Source organism: Sebastes fasciatus, chromosome 12 (assembly GCF_043250625.1).
Source record: "Sebastes fasciatus isolate fSebFas1 chromosome 12, fSebFas1.pri, whole genome shotgun sequence".
Taxonomy (NCBI): Eukaryota; Metazoa; Chordata; class Actinopteri; order Perciformes; family Sebastidae; genus Sebastes; species Sebastes fasciatus.
Window position 1 is genome coordinate 20740694 of NC_133806.1, and position 23719 is coordinate 20764412.

General features: G+C 41.0%; 1 protein-coding gene across 7 annotated transcripts in view; it reads left to right on the forward strand.

Moving 5' to 3' along the window:
• The window catches only part of ptprub (protein tyrosine phosphatase receptor type Ub), a 182555-nt gene that overhangs the window by 42586 nt on the left and 116250 nt on the right, over positions 1-23719 (forward strand). For 4 of the 7 annotated variants that reach the window (XM_074654076.1, XM_074654078.1, XM_074654080.1 and 1 more), the window contains exon 2: positions 11289-11420. In XM_074654076.1, the coding sequence (XP_074510177.1) occupies positions 11289-11420 (132 nt within the window). The remainder of the gene's footprint in view (positions 1-11288; positions 11421-23719) is intronic. The other 3 variants (XM_074654082.1, XM_074654077.1, XM_074654079.1) reach the window with 1 other exon arrangement.

Below are 23719 nucleotides of genomic sequence, written 5' to 3' on the forward strand. Positions count from 1 at the left end.
GGGAGTACTGCTGCATATTAGGGATGTCACGGTGAGGACATTTTCCCACCGCTTGATAAACTTGTGACAACACCGGTGTTACCGAATACACTGGACATTTTACAAGAAAAGATGGCACTCAATATATGTAGAGCGCTTACTTTGGCGGTGTGTCTGAAATCTGACTCCTGCAGTCGCCTGCTGAGACTCCGTATTGAGCAGACACTTTCACTGTCAGATTGTAGCGTCCGTTGTCTGACTATGTATTAATAACACGGCGCTGATATGCGAAAATGAACTAAATGTTTTTTATTTCTATGAAAAAAGCAAAACGACGGTGGGCAAGTAATGTAATCGATGTGTGCCTGAACACCGTGTAACACTGGTAACACCGACTACTGCGGCAAGCCTACTGCATATGTGAAAAAAGTTGACAATACAGACATATAGAGGGAGCTGAGTGAAGTCTGATGAATTGCCTCAAGTGATGTCACTTGAGTCAGCGTCGATTGGGGCTGAAGATTACAAGTTTGAAAACGAAAAAAAAAAGCCAATGCTGAAGTGCGTTAAGCTTGCATTCTTTCTAACAGCCAGCAGGGGGCGACGCCTCTGGTTGCAAAAAGAAGTCTGATTGTATAGAAGTCTATGAGAAAATGACCCTACTTCTCACTTGATTTATTACCTCAGTAAACATTGTAAACATGAGTTTATGGTCTCAATCGCTAGATTTAAGTCGTCTTCAATACAGTATAATGTTCATTTAGTAAATTATGGTCCCATTTAGAGTCAAATAGACCATAAAACAGGGGATGCTTTAGGGCGTGGCTACCTTGTGATTGACAGGTTGCTACCATGGCGTTGTCCAGTCTTGGTGTTGTCTGTGTTTTCATCTCAGAACTTAAACCTTTCACAGTGTTTTCAGTTTATGAAAGTTAATTATAACCTTTTTGGTCGCCGAAAAATGTCTTATTCAGCGTTCAGTTGTACTTAGCTCCACCCTCTCGTGTCACTTCTGGTTGCAAAATACCAAGATGGCGAAAGCCAAAATGCCAAACTCAAAGCTTCAAAAGGCCAGTCCACAAATCAATGGGTGACATCACAGTGACTATATCCACTTCTTATATACAGTTTATGGTCAGCGGTCAAGTTGCATTGTGGGTAATGTAGGTGTCAGGTTTTGTCAAGGAAGAGGAATGTGTGGAATAAAAAAAGATGAAATCTCAGGTTCTGCTGCATCGATTTTGAAAAACTGTCCATTGATAATGTTTCTCTTTAAAGTTTTATATTAGAGAACACTATCTCACTTTCTTTTTAGCAATTTTAGTTATTGAGTTACCATTTTAATGGTGTCATTTTATTTTAAGATATTGAGAGAAGGGTGTTGTTTAAATACAAAGAGAAGCAAATATTAATGCTGGGAGGGTCATCCTTCTTTGAAAAAAAAGGAACCATAAGGTCCAGTAATTTTAGGTTTAGTATGATTTAATTTTTAATATTTCCTTACAGCATCCTTCAGTGTCGTCTACCCTGAAGCTCGGAACACCTCTACTGTACCTGTTCACCCTTTCTTTTCTCATTCTGTTTCCTGGCCCTCTCTCTGTGTGACCGGGCCCATCCAGCCACCTGGGTTGAGTTATTAATGCCCGCGGAGGCAGAGAGATGATTTCATTGCGTATTCAGGTGTGGGGATGGATGGCTTTCAGAGGCAGCCAAGGGAGTGCTGGGGAGGAGAGCCTCTGTAGAGAATAAATATACCTGTCTCCTGCTGATGCATCGGGCCACACTCAGTGCAATGCAAATCAGCCACTCTCTTCCCCCTAACTGCCTCCAGTATTACTCACCCGCTCCCACCTGGATCCCCACCAGCCATACACTCAGTCACCCAGACTCAGATGAAGCTTTTCTGTGTGGAGTGGAGGAGCTCTCAGGTACGGGCTGTCCCCCAGCATGCTTTGGTTCCCCCCCTTTGTTGATGGTGATGCGACAAGCATCCGTGCCTCATCATCACGCCGCATTTCCCAGTTGACTTCACAGGTTCTGGTGTTCATTACCCGTCCTGGCTGCCAGATAATTAAGGGCAGAGGCTGAGGAGGAGTTGACATTAAAGCAAAAGGTTGTTGTGAATGTTTTTTTTTGGAGCGGCATACATCAGCTGTTACTATTTTTGTGATAAATGAGAGAGCGGGGTTTAAGTGTTTTGCTGTGTCTTGAAATTGGCTCGTTGGTTTCCACCTCTCAGACATCGTCTCAGACAATAAGGACTGGAGCTTTTTATTTCCAGCACCACATGAGTACAGCTGTGTGTCATCACTCTTACTTTCTTTTTTTTATTTTCCTCTGAACCTCTCATGCACATGTTATTTTCCAACTTGGATCTTAATTTCCATTCTTTTTATATGTATTGTCAAAACAGTGTTGTGGAAAATGTCTTGTGCAAACACAAAAGACATTGTGTTTGGAAATTTGGCTCGGATACGATTTTTTTCAAAATAAACTGCACCCTTTTCCATCGAATTTTCTGATCCTTTGGTTAAACAATCAGGCTCAACATTTCTCCTGTTTCAACTTTACAACTGAAAACAATAACACGTCTTTGCCAAACTTGGATAATAGTACTTAGCCAGCTTGTAAAATTATGTTACGTAGCAACACCTGGCAAGATATTGTCAGAAATACACATATTCACTTTCTTGCCGTGAGTTGTTTTTAGATTGTGTTTCTGACTTTTTCTTGGCTAGCGTGCGGTGACTTCCCTTTCTCGAGTCCTCTTGTTTTTCTTTGGATTGAACAAAAATGATATAACTGTTATTGAGCTTTAGAGATGCTGGTTGGCTGGTTTAGCTTTCAACAGAGGCAGGCTGTTTCCAGTCTTTAGGCTAGGCTAAGCTGACGAGTTTCTTGCTGTAGCCTTATACTCTATATTTAATGGAGAAATACAAGTGATACCAATCCTCTCACCCAACTCTCGACATGAAAGCGAGATTATTTCCCCAAAATGTCGAACTATATGTTATCTTGCCTTAGTTTTCTGCTTGCAGTGCAGCTGGTTTGCACAGTGGTTGTTGTGCATAACATGAGTTAGAATGCTCAAATACCCCTCTTACTCTAAAAACTTGAAGGTGCTCCATACTGTATAGCCCAAAGCTGCTCACTGGGGAAAACCATTCAGATCAGAGTCTTGGTGGTAACTTGCAGATGTTTTTTGCAGCAGGTATAGTGCATGTAGTGACATAGAGCTACAGTATGTGAAACTCCAGAAAGGCTGACACCTTTATGTGCAGAAACAGTTAAATCATTGATTGCCCCATTTAGACCAAACAGCAGCACTTCACTGATCATACTACTTTATTTGAAGGCATCGTAAAGGACTCTGCTTACAACGCACAATTTGTGAGTTACTTCAGTGATTTGTAGATTTTCTAAAGTGGACAAACAGATGGCACGTTCTTTGTACATTCTTTTATGTTTACTGCATTTACTTTTCCACTTATTCATACTGCATGTCGGGTTGTCTAATGTGAGGATGTACAGTGTGAGACTATAAAAGTGTGTTCTCCATCAGAGATTTTGCTATAACATTTTAACCATGGAATGTTTTGCTGCAATATCTCTGGTTGTTTTATTCCATTGCATTGTTTCGAACCAACGAACAGGATTGTTTTATGGTAATATCGGATTTGTATATAGTTTTTTGCATTAATGTGATGAAGCATCTGTATTTGTTAGGTATTTAACTTGCTGGATTAGCCAAAAACAGACATTCCCATCTGTTTTTTTTTATCCATGAACATTTTCTCAATTGATTTTTTTCAGAAAATGATATATTGACATTGTGATATAAAATTCCATAGTCTGTGATAGAGGATTGTATCCATTGCATGTAATTTATATTTTTGCTAGGGCTATTGTAAATGAATCACACATTTTTTCTCTGTTCAAAATGTACCTTTAAAGGGAGATTTGTCAAGTATTTAATACTCTTATCAACATGGGAGTGGACAAATATGCTGCTTTATGCAAATGTATGTCTATATTTATTATTGGAAATCAATTAACAACACAAAACAATGACAAGTATTGTCCAGAAACCCTCACAGGTACTGCATTTAGCATAAAAAATATGCTCAAATCATATAACATGGCAAACTGAAGCTCAATAGGCAACAACAGCTGTCAGTGTGTCAGTGTGCTGACTTGACTATGACTTGCCCCAAACTGCATGTGATTATCATAAAGTGGGCATGTCTGTAAAAGGGAGACTCGTGGGTACCCATAGAAACCATTTACATTCACATATCTTGAAGTCAGAGGTCAAGGGACCTCTTTGAAAATGGCCATGCCAGTTTTTCTTCAACAAAATTTAGCGTAAGTTTGGAGCGTTATTTAGCCTCCTTCATGACAAGCTAGTATGACATGGTTGTTACCGATGGATTCCTTAGGTTTTCTAGTTTCATATGTTGCCAGTATCTTTACTCTAGCTTTAAAGCTGAGCCGCTACAACCTCTGAAAGATCGATTGCGTTAATACATTAAAGAAATTAGTAGCGTTAAAACAAATTTGCGCTAATGCATTATTATCGCGTTAACTCAAATCATATTCCAGGTCTGTGCCGCAGGTGGGACCCTGCGGCACAGACCTGGACGGATCTTGTAACATGCCAAGGATTAAAGATATTTATTGGTTTATGCCCCCAATAAGCTGTTGTCCAGGGGCTCCAGGATTTGGTAATTAATTTGATCACTTGAGTTAATTTACAGCAGTATTCTCACATACAGCTTTTTACTATCTCTGTGAGGCTGTTTTGGCCCTCGTACAAGTGCTGCTAATTCACAATCTGTACAAGTATTGCCCTGTAGTGTTGGACTCTTGCTGTTTTTATTCTGCTCACTCACTGTACTAAATCTTGTAGAAGCCAGTGAAAAGATTAACTGCAGTGTTTCAGATCAAATGATTGCTTTCTGTATTAAATCACAGATCATTCTTTTTCTTTGAGATATTAAAAAATAAAAAATTGTACATTTTGAGATTGCACTTCGAAGACAGTCCACTTTTGATTTAGGTGGTTTTGACTGTGGCTCTATAATTCAAAATATCAACAACTGCTGTTGATACTGTGGGGTAGGGCTCTTTTGAATTTTGATACGCTTCCTATTTTGCTGTGTTTGAGTTATTCGAGTGGAAAGTTGTTGGAATAGTAACACCTTAAATAAGCTTAGGCCAGCGTCCTTATGCTTAAAACATATGCAAATACAGGGGATAAGCAGAGGCTTTGACAATATTCACTGTGCATAGCTGACACTCTAATTAGACAGCAAGGCGAGGGATTATACAAGTAAACAGAGAGAGATACCAAATCTAACATGAAGGGCTCCATGTGACACTAACAACTGATATGTGCACAGAGAGACGCAAAGCCTTGATTAACTGCACGTATAAAACTAGGGAGCATTTTTACGTATCCCTCACGAATCTGGCAGCAAATTGGAGTGTCTGGTAAACAAGTTGCCACTTTTCTTTTATGTCCTTATGAAATCAAAACATCCATCCTCTGACAGTGTGGCTCATCGCTTCCACAGTGTAAATCTGAAGTTTGTTTCGGTTTGCTATAAAGTCAGGGAGGTTGTGTGTTAATTTATTTATGGAGTGATGTGTGTTGGTTCACAGTAAACACTGAGATTAGTGTTTAAATAGAGTGACAAACCCAAAAAGTGACAAATATCTGTTGCCAGAGTCTGTGAATCGCCCCCCGTCCTCTCTCTCTCTCTCTCTCTCTCTCTCTCTCTCTCTCTCTCTCTCTCTCTCTCTCTCTCTCTCTCTCTCTCTCTCTCTCTCTCTCTCTCTCTCTCTCTCACTCTCTCGCGCTCTCGGGTTTTCCTCCCAACAGTGCTGGGCTGTACTGCATGCAGGGCACCACAGCGGGTTGATTTGGCACTGCTGAGCTGTTTCAGCAATGTTTTCTACTGCATCTTTAGTGCTTCCTGGCTTGTTTGTAAAAAAAATAAATATTTATCTGTTATTCCATTTTACTTCCAAGAAGAGTCACAGCATGTTCTTTCCGTAGGCGTATACCTTATACATTAAAAATGCTCGCAAGCCTGGCAAGTAGATCAGACACATGGATTAGCAGTCACACAAACATTTTAATGATATATAATATATAATTTATATTGGTGGGAATCCCAAAAGGCCCCCCGATACAATATTATCACGATACTTAAAGGTCCAGTGTGTAGGATCTGGTGAGGTGAGGTGAGGAGATTGCAACCAACTGAAGCCTCTCCCGTGTGCCGAGCGTGTTGGAGAGTAAACGTGAATAGCCCTCTCTAGAGCCTTTTGGACCAGAGCCAGTGCGTAGAGTGTGTGTGTGTGTGTACGTGTGAAGTGAGTAGTGAAGCAAGAGAGAGAGAGAGAGAGAGAGAGAGAGAGCAGCTGCGACGGGAGCGAGTAACGTTGTCAACTCCGGCCCAAGCAGGAAAAGTTAACAGAGTTTGGTTTGTCCGTTCTGGGCTACTGTCGAAACATGGTGGAGCAACATGGCGTGGACTCTGTGGCGAGGACCCGCTCCCTATGTAGATATAAACGGCTCATTCTAAAGGTAACGAAAACACAACGATTATTATTATCAGGTGATTATACACTAAAGAAAATATACTTATTAATATCATATTCCGTTTCTGCCAATAGATCCCCCTAAATGTTACACACTGTTCCTTTAACTGATGATTGATACAGTCTTATTGCAATTTTAACGATTATACAATATGCTGAGTATTGCGATAAGATATATTGCGATTTGTTACCTCTTTTCAACTGCAAATTATGCAGTTTGTCAACATCTGTTAATATCAGATTTTTCATCTCTTGAGGTCAGAGGTCAAAAATGCCTTTGAAAATGCCCATGCCAGTTTTTTTCTCGCCAAAATTTAGCGTAGCTGTGCAGCGTTATTTTGCATTCTTCCCGACAAGCTAACATGACATGGTTAGTATCAATGAATTCCTTAGGTTTTCTACTTTCATATGATACCAGTATCTTCACTCTAGCTTTAAGACTGAACCCTCTACAGCCTCTGAAAGACAAAATAGCGACCGGTTGTTAAGAGGTTAATAGCTTATATAATAAAAGATCAATACTTGACATCCATGTATTGATACAGTATTGCCACGCAAAATGTATTGATTTTTTCCCCCCTCCCCTAATAATTTATAATTTGCATTAAGTTGTTTCCCAGAATTAGTTTCTCCAAGCACAGAATAGTGACATTACGTATTTACAATAAGAATAAAGAAATGAAATCTACAAAGCTATATATTTAAAGCGGAGGTTGATTTATATCAGCTAACAACAGACCGAACTGTGAAACATGTCCTAACCTCAGCCATAAAATCTTGGCAGCGTCTGACTTTGCACTGGTCATTGCACTAAATTATGCTGTAATTATTCAGGTAAAAAATGGCTGCTGACACCACACACACCCATCGGTCCTCCAGAAGGAGCCGAGGAGGGAGTGTGTTTTGTCATGATAGATGAGCTGGATCCCTCCCGGTGTGCTGTGAGGAGATGACATTCCCGGGCAGCGCTGGCCTTCCTTCTTCTGGATGATGAGACTCTTGTAGGGAGGAGTCTGCAGGCTTCATTTACCGAAGCAGCGGGGAATAATATAGTGCCAGTGTTTGGATGTGTCAGGTCCCATATCTCTGGCTGTTCTATTAGAAATAGACCCCAGTGTGGGACAATTAACCCCTGGCCTCAGCAGCAGATCTGTGCAGTAACAGCCCAGCACGGGGCAATAAATCAAACCCAGAGGGAGAAACACACACTCCCTCCCCTGCTGGTCGGCTGCTGCTACTATCACCCAATGGGCCGAGCTTACACCATGGTAGATGTGCTCCGTTGTTATCGTATAATCACTAGAGGTGCAAGCATGATGTAATAGATTGGCTGTAGGCAAGGGCACCCTGAGTGTGTTTGTGCTGCGGTAAATACACCATCTGGAGAGAAAAGTCCAACACCTTGGACCAACTGTAACCCTTTAAACCAGCAGTCTTTGGTATCTCATGCTGCTCTCACATCACGGCAAGCTTAAAGGTTTTATTCACCTTAATGACATTCAAGAGGTTTGCTGGTTGTCACAAAGAGCACACAGTAAGATCGTCTTCAGCTCTTCATTCAACCAGCACAATGTCTCACTGTTTGTTCTTTTGCCATTTCTTCCCGTAGCAAATTCACTCATCAAATAGCTCCATATATATGTCCATAACTGCCAATTTTTTTATTGATTAGTCGCACCGCTAATGAAGTCAGGCTAAAGTGAAAAATAGGGTTTGGACAATAATTCAATATGATAATTTATCGTCTTTCAGTGGAATCATATCGTAATGAAATCATATAATGAGATATCGTGATACAGATTTACTAAATTGATAGTAGAAGCACATACTTTCCTCAAATTTCCCATAAAAATCTTATCATTTTGCTGTAAAGTCCTTAATTAAATGAGGAAATACTTATTTAGCAAGTATTTAATTCATACAGGAGTATACAAACATAGGATTTAACATGTGGTTATTTCATATCTATGCATTGAATTACCCAAAAAAACATGCTATATCTGGATTGTTATTGAGATATGAAATGACCCATATAGGGATAGAAGATTTTGGCCGTATCGCCCAGTCCTGAATACGACGCATTTTCTGTAGTCTGACTGTTTAGTGGTGCGAAAACTAATATGAAGCAACAGCAGGAAATGTTCAGTTTGCATCAGTAGTAACTTATAGGTAGAATGAGTAGGATTTGTTGGTTGAGGTTTGTAAACAGAAGCGAACGCCCCTGACCATAGGGATGAAAGCCATCTAGATTCACCCTCATTTTGAAATGAGCTTTGTCCGCTTGGTGTTTCGCCGCTGTGACCACCATTTTTGTGGCTTCCTCTTGGATGTGTGCTCACGATCTGGCACCTGGTCACAACGTCTTTATAGAGGTTGACGCCCAGAAACGTCCTGAACACAGCTAAATAAAAGAATACAGGCAGAGGGCGTGGTCACACACTTCTAGTGGGTCATACATGGTGATTGAGAGGGATTCTTTTTGTATCAGTCTATACATTGTTGTGTTTTTTTTAAGAAAATCCTACTCATTCTGCCCTTTAACTCCTTAAAATAAGCAGAAATGTAGGAGGGAAACGAAACTCCAAACCACAGACATTTAGTTACTAGCTTCAAAAGTAGTGGGAGCTTTCTCTCTGTAGTCTCCATAGCCACACTGAGCCAATAACAGGACACAGCTTGGTTTAAGGGAGGAAACTATCAGTGTTTGGTCTCCGTGCACTGTGGTACCAAGCAGGAGCACAATGGTGCAGGTCAGCGTAGTTATCCCCCTGCAGTTGAAAATGCATGTATGCGTGGCTTGACGCAGCGCAGTGGAATTAAAGCAATCTATCGTCCCGAAAGGAGAGCTGGGTTTAACCTTGATGCTTTTTGATTATCAACTGAAGTGTGTTTGTAGCAGCGAGTAAAGAGAACGATCAAATACCAAAAGTTGGCATTGAATGCATGGTCTTTTTACTAATTCTTGAATGAGATATTTTCTCTTTCTAACTCAGGAATCAGGATTTAAGGACAGCTTTGAACACTGATGAATTGAGAACTAATATTTTACTGAATTTTTTGGTGCCAAAACCCAGATCTTTTGGCATCGCAAACTTTCAAACGGCACCCAGATCTATCATAGTCTTTCATGTGTCCTCCATTTAATTTGGCCTGTAACATACCAAACCAGTCCAACAATGGCAATAACCTGTTAATGACGGGAAGCTGCGGCTGTCTTCTACATCGGTAGTAAAAAAGAGAATTATGAATCCTCATACAGTGAGGCTGGCGCTTTTTTGTCTGCAGCCTGTCATATTGAGACCATTTGTTTAATGGCAGATTAGAGGAAAGAATGAGCAGCAATAAAGCCGGAGACCACGCGGGTCACCTTCAGGAGCTGCTCATGGTTATGCCTATCATTAGCATGTCGTGTCTCGTGCTGTCCTGCTCCAATTATTACTGACACAGGCTCTGGTCTTATGACTGGGCTGTCCAAACTGCCCACTGTTAGACTGTAATTCTCACACCGATGGACTAATGTGAAATATGGCAACAGATGCAGAACTGAAGCACATTATTCAGGACCCAAAGGCCATTAAAGCCATAGCTATTAAATATAATTTGAAAAAATTAGCTTTTTGGCGCGTGGAATAGCAGGTTGTGAGGTATTATGATAATCACTACATTCCCCAGGGTGCCCACTTTCCCCGAATGCTATTACTATTTGTCCGCCTTTGTGAATGGGCTTTGGGATATGTAGTCTTGTTTGTGGATGCTTTATAGGAGGGGTAATTCTGCTCAGATGCGGGGGCAATTATTGCTTTTTTTTGCCAGCGTTTGTGTTCCTTTGTGCGAGTCTGAAGTAATTACAGCTCATTGCTTGATTTGTTGTTGGTCTGAGAGCATATTTGTGCACATGTAAGCACATTTCATTTAATACAATTTAAACCCGTGTGTATGACATGGTGTACGGGACTCGCATTCTGACTGATATTGACAATTCAAACTCATGCTTTACATTCATATTATAGCATCTTCACAATTGCAAAGAGTGGAATATTTGTCTTAGACTGCTACAAGTTGCCTTCAGTAACTACTATGTTAATCTATAACACTATATTTATTATAATAACCCTTGTGCAGCCTTTTATACCACAGCTGAGCAGCATCCGATCTGTGTAAAACCCTGGTGGCAGCAGCGCTGCAAAGCCCGGTTGGGTCCGTTTTGCGTTGACATGTTCGCATCAATAGTAAACATGGGTCATTGCTTTGGTCTGAAAGGGCAGGGAGGCGGTCAGTGTGGCCACAGGGCACATTTCATTGCCAGTGGATCAAGTGTACATTTATAGTGCAGAATGAAGACATCTTGGTTGTATGACTTTTCTCCCAGTTTCCTAGAGAGGAGGAGGTTCAGAGGAAGTCAGAAAATTAAGCACCAAGGCTGTGTTGTTATATTTAAGAAATGTTGGCTGCGGCGAGAATTGTGATAATCGATTAATTTTATAATTTCTGAGCATAAATTATCTGGTTCTAGCTTCTCAAATGTAAAATACTGAAAAGTGGAGTGAAAATAGAAAATGATTGTTAGTTGCAGCCCTAGTCTTTTATGTCCTTAATGTGTCTCAGTCATCTGCGAGGTAAATCTACCTCTTTTAAACTGAAAAAACAAAAATGTTTCTTTCATTGATGGCTATTGTTTTAATTTTCCTCTGTTTTCCTAGCAGCTGGCTGCACGTTCGAGGAGGATTCAGACCCCAATCTGTGTGACTTCACCCAGGGGGAGGAGGACGACTTCGATTGGCTGCTGTTTCGGACGTACAGTTCGCCTTACGCCAGCTCTGACCTCCTGAGAGGTGAGTGGTTCTTTCTCTTCTACACTTCTCTACTTGACTGTTTTTTTTTTTAGGCTGCAGCCATTTTGTGTAGTTAGATCCGATGTCTGTGGGCATGCAGATTAGACGGAGCTGACCAGAAGCTTGGCTTGTTATAAATCTGAAACTCAGAGTGTACGAGTTCATGGGGTACAAGAAGACCAGAGGCTGTTTTTTGAGACATGCCAGCAGTTGGTGTGCGCTTTGGTTTCTTTTTAAATTGTCTTAGAAATAAGTGGACTTTTGTTTGTGCGGCCGACATATCAGAAAAAAAGTACGACTGTATGCAAATCAGATGTCCAGCGACTATTATGCACCAGCTTTAATGAAGCACTCCCCCCAGTTTTGTCTGCTTCCCGCTAACCCCAAGGATAATTTTATGTTAACCAGCCTCACAGGACTAATGGAAACCAGCATTTTCCTGCCATCATGCTCTCTACTGGTGGTTGCCAGAGGGAGATAGCATGCATAGTTTATAAGGCGCTCCTCCATCTCTGCATTAACAAATACCTACAGGGATCTGACAAAGAGAAGAGTGCTGTTTCAGCTCCTCAGCAGAATATCAGTGGCAGCAGTGGGCTGCTCTCTGCTGAAAATACTTCTACTATGGAAACTTGCAATATGATTAAGGAACCGGCCTCCCTCGGGTGTAAAACCGATCAATCAATCTGTGATATGGAAATGAGAATTCGACCAGTCCATGACAAAAAACATGCATTTAAAAGGGAGGGAAAGAACTTGCATGTTCAGTGGCGGCAGTCATTTTTACAAGCTTTGAAGAAATGACTGACACTTAATGTGGCAGATATAGAGATAGATAAGCTAAGAGGAACAGATGTAAGGATGACAAGATAGGACACAATCAGATACTGTAGATCATTTAAAAGGAAATAATTGTAGGCCTCAGGGAATGCTTTCCTTTTGGAAAATATCGACTCGAGTAGCCTTTTGTAAAAGTTCAAAAACGTTCCCGCAGGGATAAATGGTGTTATTTTTAAAAGCCGCATAGTTGTGATTTTGGTTTGTAGAACAAAAAAAATCTGTCATGTCCACAGGGGTCTATCAAAATAGAATTCAGAAATCCCAAATTTAATCCTAGACTGTTAAACCGCACCCCATTCACCTCCGCATCATCATTCGAGTGAGGATCTGCCCACAGCCACCAGCCAATTCGAGGCAGGCGATGAGATAATTAATGCTTTTCCCTTTGGGTTTAATTAAAACTTACTGCCATGGCATTTCCAGTGACTGGGGGCCTTCAGTGGAACAGACCAGCACAGGTGGAACGAGGCAGGTACTGTAATCTGCACACGGCGAGAGAGGCGAGAGAGGCTCTGGGCATCATCTCTCGATCGATCAGTTCTGAGAACCGGGAGACAAATTCGGTTTAATTTATTATCTGCTCATCCTTCATCCCCGCGCTGGAAGCAGTGTGTTACTCATGTTCTTCATGTGATCGGTGTCATTGTACAGTGACGGCGGCGTTCCTCCGTCAGGTACACCTTGACATTTTAACTGTGTTATTTGAGGTGGATAATCTTACTGCAGATGCTGGTATAGGAAATGTCCCCCCCCCCCCACACCCCTTCTCTCTGCTTAATCCCCCTGACCATGTATCACATTGGGCAGCCAAGGTGGGGGGATAACACGAGTTTTATGAGATAAGGCTATTTACATTGGACCAGTATTAACTTTGTGGGGCTGAGAAACTGGTGTCGAGGGAAGATTAGTAAACACAGCTGAGATAGCTGCGGCTTGTGGCTCCCAGGAGAAATTAGAGACTACCGTTCCCATGAAAGAGAAAATCGTCTTGGGGGTGAAAAAAGCGAGATAGAAAGCGGTGAGGTCTTAATAAGAATGGCTCATTTTTTATCACATTCTCCTTTTATTTTGAATTACATCGGAGATGTCGGTTCGCTATTGATAATCTTAAATTCTTTCGTAGTTTTATATGAACAAGTCAGCCATGCAGGATGATGACCTTGTAAAGAAGAATGTGTCTGCATGTCAGGTGTGCCTCGTTCTGAAAGGCAGATTCATTAGCTTGAAAAGTTATGGGTCCGCTGCAATATCCATTATAGTGTAGCAGCGTGGCCTTAAGGGAAAAATCCATTAAATACTTGAGCAAGCTTAAAAAGTAGCAAATGGCAATGTATCATGCCGTCTTTGTTCACCTTGTTCGCTGCTGTAGTTTTTCTTATTCTTCCGAACAGGTCAACAGATTAAACATATGAGATGTCCAGATATTTCCAGCGTAACTACAGCCATGATTAATAGCACAACTTTTTCCACGTCTGAAACATAAATAGTACACATCATTTTCCCACCGGAAGCAAATACGCATCTATAAAGACTCAACATTTAGCGTGGAGAAATACAGTAAAGAAGAGGCAGAGATAACAACAGTGACGGCAGCTTCGTTAGTAAAAATGAGGAACTTAAAGTCGATTTTGGGCATTCCTGTTTGTGTTTTCACTGTATCTGAAGGGCCGTGAAGATTAGGTCAATTAGTTTGATTTAAAAAAAGGACAGCATTGTTTTTCATGCACAAAGAAATAACATCAAAGTTGCCTTTCTCTTTATTTGCTGTTGAGACTGATGTTTAAATGGATGCAAAAGAAGACTGAGCGCTCCGGAGCGCCTGTCTACAAAGTACAGTAGTGACAATCTGCTGAGTAATTGGAAAGTTCAACCCGTAGCCTTTTTCAGGATCACTATGGCTGAGGAGCACATATTTGGACCTGGTTCCTGCGGTGGAGAGAGGCTATTAGATTCAAAACACCACCTGAAGTGTAGATAGTTGACCAAAGTGGCGGCACTGAAAAAGTAAAATACCTCAATTCATCAACTCTGTTAAAATCACAACCTAATATGAGGGCAGATTTTTCCTTTAAGAGACTACCTTACTGATTTAGCTTTGTACTTCTATAACACTACTGGAAAAAAAGTCTGAAAAATGATGCAGCAGAGAAAGAGCTATTGTCTGTTTAATTCTATGATTCTTCCTTGCCCAAACCCGGTGCTTACATTACCCACAATGCAACATGACTGCCGACAGTTTGAGGTGTGTTATGCTATGTTATAGGACTTTTCCATTGGCACTTTTGGCCGCCCTGAGTCAAACCATGCCGCGCTGATTTGTGCTTCTATTACCAGTTTTTTGCGCTTCGAGTTTAGCGCCCGAGATGGACCATCTCCAACCGCAATCCGCCTCCAAGTGGGTTTCGGATCTCGGTGACCACGGCCAATCCGTGACGACACCCCTTCCCCTTCTCCCCCTCAAACAAGCGTGTGCTGCGAGCAAGACTCAACTCCGTGTAAGACACGAGAGAGACGTTTTTTTTAAAAGTCTCTGTTGTTCAGCTCTCAGTACGTTCGTAGCTTCTAACTGAATCTCTGTGATTTGAGGTTTAGTTTCTCTCCTGCGTCCATTTATACTTTCAGATATCTGCTTTATTTTACATTTTCAGTTGTATATGATCTTGTTAGGTTGCTGCTGATGAAAACCCAACATTTCCTGATTTTGCTGCTTCATAATAAAAGCTTTTAAATAACAAAGTAACGTGTAAAAATAGCTGCTTTGTTAGCAGCTATTCTTCAATAATAACAACTCTACTAATCCTGCAGGGAGGAAGAGTACAAGCAGCAAAAAATAGCGGGGGACTTTTGTTGTGAAGAATATAGGAAATGGAATGTGTTTTTCCATCGTTTTACAGTCGCTTTGGGGGCCACTAGTCACAACGATGGTTACACACATGCAGGCGGGTATCCCTGTTGTAATGGAGATGCAAATCCCTGCATTGATGGGCTGACGCGCCGAGTCAAACCAAGCCTGCACGTGTACGGAAAAGGGACTCGCGGCTAATGTTGCCACAAACCGCTAGCCTCAAGCAGAGAAGAGGATCGGGCTACAGAGGTGTAGTAAGCTCACTTCCTTCTAACTCCCCAGATTTTTCTCATTTTCAGACTTGTAGTCTTCAGCCGCAGCCGACGCTGACTCAAGTGACACAACTTGAGGCATTTTTATCAGACTCCACACAGCTCCCTCCGGAGCCACAAAAGGCTTTACACATTTGTTTTTCACATATACAGTACTACTCCCCGAGACCTGTAAACAGACTTTGATATGTAAAATCTGTGGAGTTCCCCTTTAAGTTCAGTGATTGGTATACAGTATGTGAGAGCTGCTGAAAGGCTCCCTATTCAGCCCGCTGTGCAAGGTGTGCGTTCTTGTCGAAGTGCCACTGAGCACACAAACATTCGCTCAGTAGTCCACCTCAGCAGCGATACAAACAGTGTCTCTTGGATGTGCAGAAATTGGGGCTTTAGTTTCCAGCTGAGTCATACAGAAATTCTCTGACAGTACTGAAATAGATGAAATATGTTTTTTCTCTCAGCATGTGTTGCATGCTAATCTTGCAAATCCCCCTCTTTCCCTATCTTTTTTTTTTTTGTAAATGTCTGCTGTGCTGTCCAGCTTCACAGCTGCAGGCTCGGATCCAGCTCCATCTGCGTGTTTGTCCATCACATTGCGGCAAGCTACAAAGTCAATTGATTGGTTGTTTTATTAGCTACTAGCACAATAGATCCTTACATAAATACCCCATGGGACCTCAGGTCTAAGGAAGGTTAAGACTTCAATGAAGGATGGCTTTAAGCATTGTCCTGGGTTCAGGGCCTGGTTAATTGGCCCATACTGTAGCAGCAGGCTCAATGTAATGACCTTAACGGAGCTAATTCATACAGTAAAACACACAGACCTCCATCTGTAGCTGCGGCATCCTCCTCTAGTCGGCTATGGAGGGCAATGTCATATCTTCTGGCCTTCACTATCTGTCACCTCTCGCCCCTGCCTGGCCCCGGGCGCACACGCCGCAGACCAACTGCACACGAGTGCGCGTGTGTGTCATTGACAGCGACCCGAGATTCATCTGCGTCGGTGAAAGGATGAGGCAGAGCGAGGAGACAGATACATCTGCTGTAGGAGAGGCGCTGTTATCAGAGCTGACCAGCCATCCTCCACTGGTTTAATACTCTATTACACTGCCTTCCTCCTCCACCTCTCCCCTCTGGCAGCCTGCATTCACCATATATATGCGGTGTATATATATCATCTCATTTAAAAGGTCTCCATTTACTGTAGACTCCAAATTCAGTTAGTTTTGCTGTTATAACTCTGTGCATTTTTAGACAGATAGTATGCTTTACAACTTGTAGATTTGCAGCTTTATTTGTAGAGAAAAATGGTTGCTCCAGGTTTCCTGTAGATACTTTATTTTAGTTGAGGAGAAGGCAGGTGCTGTTTAGTCTATTTGCATTGTATTAAGCAACATAAATGCATTAAATTGCGATGCTAATGTGTTATAGAGATATCCATCCGTCAGATTTTATCTAGTTGCCATTTTGCCGACCAATATTGCAATCATGATTTAGATTGTGTTTATTTTCTATAACTACATCCCTGTATTTATGATTTATTTAATATGAAACTAGATACGATTGCACCATGCACAATCAGAGATTTAACTTGTGAATTAATGTTTATATTCATGTATTTATATGTTTATATGAATAGTGAAGTTACTTGTTGTTATGGACCAGCCAGAGAAAAGTCAAATTCTGAGTAAACCTGCCTAGTTTTCTATAGAAACATTGACAATATTGACATTAATATGAACGCAATAGTATTTCAATATATTCATGAGCTTCAAATGTAGCGTTATGGTTATTTATAACAGCTGCATAGTTGGCCACTTACGGTAACACTGACAAACTGCTAAGTAAATAAATCACCCTGTAGCTGCTTAAGCTAATGTTAGAGTTAGCTTCACGGTAGATTCTCATTTCCGAGCTTTTGAGTTGTTTATCTTAAAACGATCATATGCATTTAAAAGAGATTCCGACAACTCGACAACTGCCGGGCTAGCAGCTAGCTAAGACGTGAGGCGTTCACTGACACCATTTATGTTAAAAAAAACAGACTGGTCTGTCTTTTATTAACACCAAAAAGACACCAAATGATGGTTTCTTTTTCCACAAAATCCTCTTGTAGAGTCCACAGAATGTAGAAACATATTAACCAGGAAAAAGACAGAATTAAATCTGTGGTAGGCAACTTTGAAGAAACCAGCAGCGTAAGCTAGATTTTGAAAGTATCCAACTGAAAAAGTCTCAGCCCCGACACCTGTGGTGCGTTGCCTTAAAGGAACGTCTAACGTTATCATTATGAATATACAAACAAACGATAAACAACGAATATGACTATTGTACGTAATTGTAAATGTAACCGCGGCAGTGCTACTTTTGGCTGAGTTTTCTCTTCCATTCTCCGGTAAACTTGCGGCGGCGACGCGCTTTGAGTTCAGGCTGGTGCACGCCAAGGGTAGATCACGAGCAGGGAGGCATCTGATTGGTTCTTTCCAAGCGGGCCGCGAGGCAGTGATTGGTAGAAGTTTTTACAGGATTACAGCAGCTACAGATGACGGCTCTTTTCCGGTCCTTTTTCAGAGCTCATAAGTAATGGATCCATTTCAACCAATATAACAAATAGTGTATACTGGAGAACATCGTCAACCCTGCCTTTAACTGGCAACAGATTAGATTAAGATTTCACTTGCGACAGCTTTTTAAGACACCGTTAATTATGTAAATTGTGTAAATATATAACTCAAAAATTGCACTCTTTCAAATTGCAATTTGGATACCTCATGACTGTGTCATAGCATGTCAAAGAACAATAACCTGTTTTTCAGAAAGTCCTCACATGCTTGGAAAAAAATAACCATTTCTCTCTAAAGTGATGAAGTATATTTCTGTTCATATTTAAAAAAGAAAAAATGACCTGAAAGGGGAGAGCAGATATATGGAGCTTGAAGACATGGTTGAGTAAATCTTAATTAAAAAAAGTCATATGTATCAGCTTTACAGGAAAAGCTTGGCTTCAAGGCTAAAACTGTGCGATGATGAATGAAATTAGGGATGAGATAAAGTGGTGTGTTGTGTACTTGCAGGGATGGTGTTGCATCTTTTGTTCGTGACGAGCGGAAGAACCTTTTAACATCATGTTGCTAGAGAGCTAAATTTATCATTTGACTTGGGTTACAGAGGACAATTGTTCCCTCGAAGAGAGTTGAGTCCGGTTATGTGCTGTTGAAGAGTCTGCAGGGTTTTATTCCAGCCAAACGTTCCACCAGCTGATTCCACTAATTAACACACCTTCGGTCAGAGAGGGAGGAACTAATTAGTGCGATCGGCAGCTGTAGTATTCGGTGGGAATGAAAACCTGCGGAGTCTTCTGGCGTGGCTCAGGACCGGACACCCGTGGCTCACAGGGATAATTGCTCACGACTCATTACCTCGAGGCAACGAAGATCATATTTATTGATCACTGATGCATTATATAAGTGTCTGAAAGCTTCTTTTAAACCATCTGAGAAATGCCCGCCACTACACAGAAGCTTTTAAAATATAACAAATTAATTAAATTGTTATTCAGGGAAGCGAGCACCGGCTCCCTTTATGCCTTCTCAACAAGGTAGAAAGGAATCATTAATGTGAATGATAGAGACACATTTGGGAACGGCTTCCAGAGCAGACATTGTGCCAGTCGCTGAAGCCTGCAGTCTAACCGGTGCGTACTCCACAACCAGTTCTTTTGTTCTCCGTGTTTTGCTCACCCACACACAGACACCAGGTGATAGGTAGGAATGGTAATGCAGCCCCCTTTTGGCTGTAGTTCCCGTCTAATTAGTGTCGCTTTAGAGGGACAGCTAGAGGGCTTTTATGTGCAAGGTTGCAGGTTTAACAACATAATTGAGGCTCGGCAAGCACACTCGGGATTGTAGCCAAATAGACTTTCTAGGCGAGTCACCTTAACTCAGGTGAGATGAAGTGGCCGGTCACTTGAAGCATAATGGTTCAGCTCATGAAAAAGGCCACGCGGTTGACAACCGCAATTACGCTGGAGCGTCTTTGCTGCATGAATTGGGGAATTTTGTTCGCACATAATTGGCCCTATTTGACAGACTGGAGTAGCGGGAGATGTATTGTTTGTCTTGCTCTTTAAACAATTTCACCAACGTTTGTAGAGGAATGAATAGCAAAGCCAGGTGAGTAGTGTAGCTGTTGTTTGCCACTCCGATATAAGTGATTTTTTTTTAACATTTTTCATTAATTTGAACAATTGCATTCTTGGAAAATTCACAGTCCTTTGTTATTTAATCTTTGTGAAAACCTCTGGATACAATCTAACAAGAGTCCACAGCCATGGTAGTGGCTCTGTGAGGCTGTACTTAGCACTGTGGTGCTTTGAGCTAAATGCTAACGTCAGCATGCTAACATGCTCCAAATGGAAATGCTAACATGCTGATGTTTAGCAGATATCATTTTTTACCATCTTTGTATTTGCATATTAGCTAATATGAACTAAATATCTCCAATTTACAGTTCTCATCTTTCTCGCAAACAGTAGAAGTATGTGTATAGTATATATCTTTGGTATTTACCTTTTACATTTTGGGGATGGTTCTCCAAGTAAAAACAACACAGGATCTATTGGGAAAGCAATTTTCATTATTCTTTCAATCTCCTTTTTTATATCTTGCCAACATCCCTGCACTTCTGGACAGTCCCAGAAGATACGTAATTGATCTCCAGTCATCCCACGTTTTCCCCAACATGAAACTTACCAAATCAAATTTAATGGAAATGCATCCAACAGTTGTAAGACTTGTGGTGGGCGCTATGGCAGCGAAAAATCTGAGAATCACCAAAATTATTAGGATTCATCCTCTGGGAACCATGAATGTCTGTCCAAACTTTCATGGCAATTCATCCAGTAATTGTCAAAACTGAAATTACAAAAATGTCAACCTCATGGTGGCGCTATAGAGGAAATGACTGGGAATCCTCATTTCAGTAAGCTTTATCCTCTGGGGACTATGAATGGCTGTACCAAATTTAGGGCGAATCCATTCAATAGTTGTTGAGATATTTCATTCTGGACCAAAGTGGTGGAACCGTGGCCTGACAGACCGACATTGCCATCTATGGAGCCATGCTGCTTGGGTTTTCACTTTTTCTTCCTCCTTTGGGAAAGTTAAGGTTTCAACCAACAACAGAGATATGCTAGTGTATAAGACTCATACAGTTAATTACATTTTAATGTAGATAAGTTGTCCTATTCAATGTCCAAACAAATAAATGAATAAAGATACACACAAACAAAAGTTTGTGCATATAATGAAACACAAAATTCATTTAGATGTGCGCAGAAGATCCAATCACAATTTCAGGGTGTGTTAATTTTTAATCAGTCACCAAAACAGACTATGAATGCAAAATATTTTTAATAGCTTCTAATATGTATAGAGCTAATATTGATTTGCAAAGTTAGTGTAAGCTCAGAGATTTGGTCACGGTGATGCTTGCAAAACTGTCCCGAATTTCATATCCCTTAATCCAACTAAGGCTCTCTGTTACTTTCTTAGTAAGCAAAAGATTAACGGCATTAAAGCATCTTTGTGAATCAAATGTGAACACTTGATTTAACTTGAAAGACATTTCTATTCCTGCCTGCTGGCTTTGGACGTGTTCTTTAAATATTTGAAGTTTTCTTTCTTCTTTTGATATCCTCCTTCTTTCTGCTAATCACACATTCCCTCTTTGGTGATCCTGAGATTGGAATACGCTTTGTATGTGTGCCCGGTGTGGATAGTTTAAGGATGTGTATTTGGACATTTCCCAACCTCTGTGCACTCCTCTACTCCTCCGTGGCCACACTTTGCCTCAGCTCTCTCTGAATGTTCACAGATCACAGACTTTGTGGGCCTCGCCAAGTTGTTTGAAACCGGCACAGATAGAGTCCATGTATTTCTTAAAATTCTGTTTGCATACAGGCCTATGTTTAGCTTTCTCAATACACATGAATTAGAAATGGAGGAGAAGAAGTTCTGCGTTCATATATCACAACAACTCATTCATGACCCATTCTGGGCTGCATGAGTTGTGATAGAGAGAAAAGCGTCTCTGATCTTTTGTGAGTACTTGAACACAGGCAGATGTCAGAACAAGATGTATGGAGATTTGTTACTTTGATAAAGATTCATTAATTTAAAAGATATTCACATTCTTGACAGCTCTTGTGGCTCGTCTTCGCTCAAAGCAGAATAGTTAAGGATGGCAGCCCCGAACTTCACTTATTTTAATACTGTCAACCCTCTTTTTGCAATTAATCATGATGTACAATGATTGATTACCACTTAATCTTTTCCCCCAAACACCAGCAATCCTTGACCATGTAGTATCTCATTTCTGTTATATGCTTGGTGCATTTAATGCCTAGGAAATAAACTACCCTGGTAGGTAGTTTGTGAGTTACTTCATGATCATCAGTGGCTACAAGGTATCACTGCTGGTTTTGGTCCAAGGACATAATTAATATAGAATCAAACAGTGCAATCATAATACTGACAATGTATTGTTGTTGGGTCATTGCAAGGTGTTGCACTGTACAGCACTTTTGAATTGATTTTGTATGGGATTGTGCCCCATAAATGACTGTAAACATAAAACCGATACCTTTTGTATGTAGCTCTGCAAGTAAATAAAGGCTTAATAAAGAAAAAATACCAAATTTCCCAATTTAAGCTTCACACATAGCAGAATAAAGAGCTGCCAGAGCTTAGTGCACTCCTAGGAGCTATGTTCCTGTTGAACGGTTCTGCAGGTCAACAATGCTAATGCAGGATGTAGTGTGCCATTTATGTAGCGTGATGAGAGATTACTGAAGTGATGGTGGATGGGCATGTCACATGTTCGAGTCTTATGTCAGGGACTGGGATTACAGATCAAAAATAATGTTGACTTGTCTAAATACTTTGCCATATTGACAATGAACGTAGTTTCAGTTGCAAAAATAAAAAGCATTTTCATGGATTTGATTGCCGAATTTCCCATTATCAGCATTATTTTCAGCAGGTTGATTTTGAGAGATAATAAACTGGTTTGCTTCAGGACCGGTTTAGTGCACGTGCCCAACTTTTGACAATGATGACATGGTGGCATCATCAAAATGGAAACACCCCTATGGTGCAGAAAGAAAACAGAAAAGGGCATTATAATAATAGTCCATGTAAGGGAGAGCAGAGCATATCAGCTGCAAGAAGGTAAGAGGTAACTATACGTAGAGGCTTTATCAGCAGATACAGATACAGTATGCCTCCACAGAATATTCTACTTAGAGCAAAGTGCGGCAGTTCTTTAATGAAAAAAGTTCAAAACTTGAGTCTTGAGTTTATTAAAATTCTAGACAGAAACAGGCCCTTATAGCACTAAACTCATTTTGCTATTTTGCTGACTTGCTATTTGAATGGCATTATTCCTCAGCGCTTTGTTTTATTTTCATTGTTAGGTTGACTGCTTTTCTAAGGGGAAATAAAATGTTGTAGTGTTCTCCCGTGGGAGTGTGAGGTAACCACCGTCTGCTTATAAATGCAGTGCCCCGTGTCCCTCTGGGACCCTGATTCATACTTCAGAGGTCCCACTGGGAAAACTGGTTGTGCCTTGCAGCATTCACGAAGTGGCCTCAGCTGTGCAACAGCTCTGTCAAAGCATCTACATAACCATGCAGCACCCCTCTTTAAATTTTCACAACCATAAAGCATTTGATAACACTTCTGTCTGACTTGTAAAAATATTTATTAGCTTTGTTTTAAAACACATATCATTGAATCTATCTGTTTCCATATTTATATCAGCTGTCACTGTGGCTGAGTAAGAGATGGATGTATCATTTAGGACTGAAACATCAGCATATGCTTTAAGCATCCTCACCATAATTTGGTGCTAAATAACGGCAAAGATAAAACATCCCTGTAAAATAGCATGAGCTGAATTTGCATGCAGTCATTGATCGTCTGCTGTGAGACTTAATGATTTCAGTGTATTTTCCTCCGCAGACGTAGTGGGTGGCAATCCAGTTGCCAGGAGGGGTTCTGAGTGTAGGCTATTTCATCTCCATGTGCTGGAATAACATTGATTTGAGACGTAGGATCCTCTTGAGTTGGCATCTGGTTTGGAGACTCATGAAGGTCCTTCAGGGAATAAAAGGTGGGGGACCAAACATTTCATTTCCCCTCCCTCGCGTTCCCTCTTCATCTCTCATCCAATGCTGCCTTTCTCACTCACATACTTCCTCTCAGGTGCAATTTAATTCCGCAGTGTTACCATAATAAGTCTTGTCGTGCACAACACTCTGTCAGTAATTGATATGTAGGCACGGC